Source organism: Mchenga conophoros, linkage group LG2, assembly GCF_057382185.1.
Source record: "Mchenga conophoros isolate Kocher_MC1m ecotype Shallow Benthic linkage group LG2, M_conophoros_male_GT1.1, whole genome shotgun sequence".
Classification (NCBI taxonomy): domain Eukaryota; kingdom Metazoa; phylum Chordata; class Actinopteri; order Cichliformes; family Cichlidae; genus Mchenga; species Mchenga conophoros.
This window is the reverse complement of record NC_140527.1, coordinates 15,439,218-15,445,742: the sequence shown is the minus strand read 5'-3', so window position 1 is coordinate 15,445,742 and position 6,525 is coordinate 15,439,218. Positions and strand designations below refer to the sequence as shown.

The following is a 6,525-nucleotide window of genomic DNA, read 5'->3' as shown; positions in this document are numbered from 1 at the left end:
TTCTCCCTTTGAGACACCCGCCCCAAACATAGTCAGTTAGGCTGTCCCCTCCTTTGCGATGTGTTTATTTTCATCTCTATTGTCTCTTTTCATACACGAATCTGATCGCATTTGTCAATCGCAGTATTTTATTTTGGAGAATAGCTTTTATCTTCAAAATTGCCTGGATTGTCTCGTGTGTCTTGGTGTAACTTCCTGCGGGATACCGAAACAATCGCTTCGTAGCACTCCGTGTCTGGTGTAAAATACACCATAGATTAACATGTATTTTGTATTGTGTTGCGTATCAATTGGACTCCTGCATGGACAGACACAGGTTTATTTGATAACATTAAATGTTATTGCAGTGAAATTCAAACGCATGGTCAGTATTAATCACCATGTACGGTATATGTCAGTGTTTTAATCATTTTTGCTTGAATTGCTCTAAATGTCAAATACTTACTAGTGTACCATTTTTGTTATTATTTTGTCTCAGTAAAATGCTGGTCCAGGTTCGATACTGCCAACAGCAGAAGTATGTGAAGTTGGAAGAGGTTGATGGGCGGTTTGAGTTTATGCAGTTTCATGAAAAAGGTTTGTTTATATCTTACCTAATTTTAGTTGGGGGGACAGAATTTTTTGTAGGGCGTTTCGCCAAGTCTCTTGAATCATACAGTGGTGTATCACTTTAGTGAATGTGAGGCAAGAACAGTTTACTTAAAAGGTGCACTCAGATATATCTTATCTTTTCCAGTCATCGAGAGATTCTGCCTGCCACCTGATGCAAAAGTAGTGTACAAAGATGCAACAGGGACAGAAGTTGATGAAGTGATTTTCAGTGACCTTATCAGCCAAGGCACTGTGGTCCTAACAGTTTTCTCAAGTGATGGTGAGAAATTTAAAGGGGCAAGCTCAACACCAGACATGGGGAAGGGCTGTGTGGCTGCTGGTTGTTCCAAATAATCAGGAGCACACAATTTGACCAATCAGCTGTTTGAACATTGAGATCAGTTAATTTAAATGAGTCAGGTCTGCAGTGTGATGTTGCCTTGTTAGTTAAAAATCCACAGCCAGATTTTTTTTCTACACCTTACAGAATAATGTTGTTTTTTCCTTTTAGAATTTTCTGATTGCTCCTTGTCTTCTGCATCTGATTGTTCTGATTCAAGCTTCAGCTCAAATGCAAGTACATCAACTATACTTCTAGATGAGGGTCCCAGGAAGAAAACAAGAGTTGAGGGTACTGTTGATGCAGCATCTGCTAAAAAGGTTGTGACTGTCACGGTTTGCGGGGCAAGCCGTGTGGATTTGTAGTAAGGACCCAAAAGGCGGCAGCTCTGGTGCAGGTGAGTGTTTATTTACAGGGGTGTAAGTACAAACAGCGGTGGCGACAAAACATGAAACCGGAAACCTAAACTGGGTAAACTAATAAGACAAACCAGAATGAGGATGCAGGGAGGTCCGGAGAAATACATACGGGGAGACGCAGGGAGACCGAGGGGAAACAACACAGACGAACCAGCCACTACTATGACAGAAGACACAACTAAAATACACTCAGAGAACACAGGGGGATTACATACAGGTGGGAACACAGCTGGGAGTAATTAACATGACGAGACTAGGGAGGCAAACTGAAAACACTCACATAAGACACAGACCTTCACAATAAAACAGGAACTTACACATGAAAGGACACAAACTAAGAAACGCGGACTAGATACAGGAACACACGGGCAGAACAGAGTAAACACTAACCAGAGGAAGAACAGAACCAAAATCGCGAAGAGAAAACACAAAACGCTGGGTCAAAAGGACCCAGGATCATGACAGTGACAAAACTCAGTTCTCATAGTTTTTTTTCTACTTCATTATTCTTAATATGTAGAAAAGCTATTCCTCACTTTTTGCCTCTTTTTTTTCTCAAGTTAATTGAAGGTGTACTTGGAACCAATTCAGGTGGTGAAGAGGTTCTCCAGGAATATCACACAACACAAACTCTAACAGATGCTACCAGAAGAAAAATGGTCAATATAATAGTGGCTCACATGATTGATTGCCATGGGTATGTGTGTTCTATTGGTGCATTTTTTTTTTTTTAAATACAAGTTACTATTTTGCCATTACTTAAGCATGCTAATTTAAAATCGTTTTTCAGGCACCTCCCCACCAAAGCTGTTAGAGAACAGTACGCGCTAGGGGTAGTGACATTGTTCCCATCCCTGAAAGACCCATACTCCAAGAAAGGCTATGTATAGTCACTATTAATGCACTTTGTTTACATAATTTTCATGCTGTGCATCATTGGGATTTGTGTGCGTTGACATTTAAGTTCTGAAAATTTTCAGATTGACAACACATTATTTTTGAATGTATTTACATTTTAGGAACACTTCTATGATGCTGCAAGCAGCACTGGATACATTTCTTGGCGTTTGAAAACGATACAGAGAAAGACTAGAAGAGGATCTGCACCACCAAGTAGCTCCACTGGCTTTGCTCAAGAAGGAGGTAAGAAATTAAGTGTCCACAAACTAGATAATGTTCTCATTTACATTATATACTATTTTGTTTTCATTTACCTATCTGCTCAGCACCTATGCTTTTATGTTTGTATGTTTTTCTTCAGGGGGCCCAAATTACCAAAGGCCCATTAATGTCGACATGCAGCTTGATGGAGATGCTTGCCAGGAGGCCATCTCTTTGCTGAACCATACATATGACACTTCCTTGATTTTCCAGAAGATGAGAAAGACCTTTCAGCATCGTCAGAAGCTCATCAATGATCCTGACAAAGGTCTTGATATCCTGTCTATCTTTCCAAGATTCTTGGATACAAAAGGATTGGTGAGAATATTCAGTGGAATTTTTAATATCACTTTAAATTTCAAGATGAATGTGGCAGTAGTAGATTTTCTTTCTTAAAGGTGAATCAAGACTTCACTCTCCTGTTTGATGATGAGATATCTACCAGGCTGCTTCAGAAATGGGATCCAATCTTTAGGTATCAAATCATCAAAGAGGCCAAGCAGCTCACCTCAACAGTAGAGTTGCGTCAATTGGTGCAGTCAGCAGAGAGTCCACCAGGAAGTGATCTTGATGAGGCAGCAAGTGAGTTTGTTAAATATGATTTGCTATAAGCAGTTAAAGTTCAATAGCATCAGGATTCTATTAATAAATACCAATTCATTCACCTGTTAGCTTTGCTTCATCAGTTTTCTTTAGCTGTTAGTTTAATGTTTATGACAGCACATTTCAACTTTCTTAGGAAGTGCTTTTCTAGTTCTCCTTAAAAGTTGTATTTGAAAGATTTGCTGTCAATTGATTCTTGTGACTCTTTGGCCGCAGCCTTTGACCAAGACATGGCCTCCCAGTTGTTACTGTTACATTTCCTTCTGCCACCTCCAGGAGGACCAAAGTATCAAAAAATCAGCGCCTCTGATGCTGTTGAGAGACTTGTAGTCTTTCATAAGGTAATTTAATATTTATAGTTTTTATCATAAGTTGTCATGTCACTGGTTAAGAGGTGAATGAAACAAATTACAGTTGAGCTTACAAAGGAGGTTTACATACTCATTTCTGTGATGCTATTATCTCTGACTTGCTCCTGTGTCAAATGCTCAGTATCTTTGTCTCAACTCCAGTCTTGCTGCAGTTTGGAAGAGCATCTCCAGAATCAGCAGAGTCAGCAGCCATACCTCCTGCCTGTTGGGCACCAGAAGAGGAAGGTCGACAGCTTCTACACTCAACAAAAATATAAACGCAACACCTTTGTTACTGCTCCCATTCCCATGGGATGGACGTAGAGACCTAAAATTCATTCCAGATACACAATATAACCATCCCTCCCAAACAGTGGTCACAAATCAGTCCAAATGTGTGGTAGTGGGCACATCTGCTATATTGAGATAATCCATCCCACCTCACAGGTGTGCCACATCAGGATGCTGATCTGACATCATGAGTAGTGCACAGGTGTACCTCAGACTGCCCACAACAAAAGGCCACCCTGGAATGTGCAGTTTTGTCTCACAGCAAAATGCCACAGATGCCACAAGCAATGAGGGAGCGTGCAATTGGCATGCTGACAGCAGGAATGTCAACCAGATCTGTCGCCCGTGCATTGAATGTTCATTTCTCAACCATAAGCCGTCTCCACAGGCATTTCAGAGAATATGGCAGCACATCCAACCGGCCTCACAACCGCAGACCTCGTGTAACCACACCAGCCCAGGACCTCCACATCCAGCAGGTTCACCTCCAAGATCGTCTGAGACCAGCCACCCAGACAGCTGCTGGAACAATTGGTTTGCACAACCAAACAATTTCTGCACAAACTGTCAGAAACCGTCTCAGGGACGCTCAACTGCATGCCCGTCGTCCTCATCGGGGTCTTGACCTGACTCCAGCTCGTCGCCGTAACAGACTTGTGTGGGCAAATGCTCACATTCAATGGCATCTGGCACGTTGGAGAGGTGTGCGCTTCACGGATGAATCATGGTTCACATTGTTCAGGGCAGATGGCAGCTGAGAATGTCCCAGTTCTTGCATGGCCAGCATACTCACCGGACATGTCACCCATTGAGCATGTTCGGGATGTGCTTGACCGGCGTATACGACAGCATGTACCAGTTCCCACGAATATCCAACAACCTCGCACAGCCATTGAAGTGGAGTGGACCAACATTCCACAGGCCACAATTGACAATCTGATAGACTCCATGCGACGATGTGTTGCACTGCATGAGGCAAATGGTGGTCACACCAGATACTGACCGGTTCTGGGTCCCCAGACCCCCAATAGCGCAAAAAACTGCACATTCCAGGGTGGCCTTTTGTTGTGGGCAGTCTGAGGTACACCTGTGCACTACTCATGATGTCAGATCAGCATCCTGATGTGGCACACCTGTGAGGTGGGATGGATTATCTCAATATAGCAGATGTGCCCACTACCACACATTTGGACTGATTTGTGACCACTGTTTGGGAGGGATGGTTATATTGTGTATCTGGAATGAATTTTAGGTCTCTACATCCATCCCATGGGGAATGGGAGCAGTAACAAAGGTGTTGCGTTTATATTTTTGTTGAGTGTATGTTGCCATAGACAAGCGTCTCATCCCCTGCCAGGCCAGCCACTCCCTTGGGGCATTTGATGAGCTTTTTAAAGCTCATTTTGTGTTCAATGTGTCTTATGATGCTGCACTTGTGAATTTCTACACATTTCTGCAGACAACAGTATACAATATTGATATGGGGAAAATGAAGGAGTCCCCAAGAGTTCGTGACCTGAGAGCCAAAATCCTTAACCAGGAAATTCTTCTCACAACCTAAGTAAAAATCATTAAAATGCTGACATGTTTTTTGTGCAAGAGAGCTTATCCCATCAGTCAGCAGCTGATTTCACATTTAAGAGGTGAACATGGTTATTATCCTGGACCTAAGTTTAAGTTATTTTGTTGGCAGCCAGGCTGCAGGATTCAGCTCCAAACTTATGCAGGCTTTAGGAAGCACCTCAGTAGTTTTCACAGCAATGTTGACCAAAATGATCGAACTTCAGCCATTGCTTGTTTTTCTAATGACACAGTTTCACCTGCTTTGGAGGACCAGTTTAATTCCTCAAATCTTCCTCACAGTTCTCCCAGTGTTCTTCCAGAGTCTAGTTCTTCCAGTGTTCCAGTGAGCATTGATTCAGTACTTACAAGGGATTCATCCAAAGAAATGTGTGCATCCATTGTGGCCAAACTGCAGGGTAGTGGCCTTTCTAACAGTTTAGTATCCTCACTTGTAGGCGATTTGGAGGAATTAACAAGTGAGCTTCGCTCAGAAGCAAAGCAGGCCATTCTTTCTGCGTTACCCACAAAGGACTCCAGCATATCTTTAACAAATGAATGTTTTGAAAATTTTGAAAACCCTTTCACCAATCTGAACACAGAATGGAAACGAAATAAATACTTCAATCTAAAATGGGGCGTTGTAGAACCTAGAGGAATAACACTTGGAGTGAGGTATGACATCAGGCGAAATCAGAAGTCTGGTACTTATGATCAAGTACCTGTGAAGGATAATTTTATATATGTACCTATTTTGGAGTCTTTGAAGTTCATGTTTAGAAATCCAGAGATCTGTGTTTTCCTGCAGAGAGAGTGTAGCTCAGAGCCTGATGCTTATCATGACTTTTGTGATGGAAGTTACTTTAAAACTCACCTTTTGTTTTCAGCCAAAAGGCATGCATTACAAATTCAGCTATACTATGATGATTTGGAAACAGCCAATCCTCTTGGCTCTAAGCGCGGAATTCACAAAATTGGCTGCATTTATTTTGTTATAAGAAACTTGCCCCCAAAATTTAATTCCATTTTGATGAACATTCATTTAGTGTCACTTATCCACACACCAGATCTGCAAAAGTATGGTTTTGATGTTATACTGGAACCACTGATAAATGATGTCAAAAAACTGGAAAGTGTTGAGAAATCAGTTTTACCCCGGTTCTTTTTATTCCTCGAGCATCCAGAGATGGCACCGGACTCAGTAGTCATT

General features: G+C 41.9%; 1 protein-coding gene across 1 annotated transcript; it reads left to right on the top strand.

Annotated features, from left to right (window-relative positions):
* The first annotated feature begins 482 nt into the window (after positions 1 to 482).
* Positions 483 to 5,333, top strand: LOC146581792 (uncharacterized). The gene is made up of 11 exons (XM_085247441.1): positions 483 to 576; positions 737 to 871; positions 1,103 to 1,251; positions 1,911 to 2,047; positions 2,141 to 2,234; positions 2,370 to 2,493; positions 2,612 to 2,829; positions 2,910 to 3,093; positions 3,331 to 3,455; positions 3,627 to 3,722; positions 5,077 to 5,333. Exons 1-11 carry the CDS (start codon positions 483 to 485, stop codon positions 5,314 to 5,316), a joined length of 1,596 nt encoding a protein of 531 aa, XP_085103567.1. The 3' UTR covers positions 5,317 to 5,333.
* Positions 5,334 to 6,525: the final 1,192 nt, after the last annotated feature.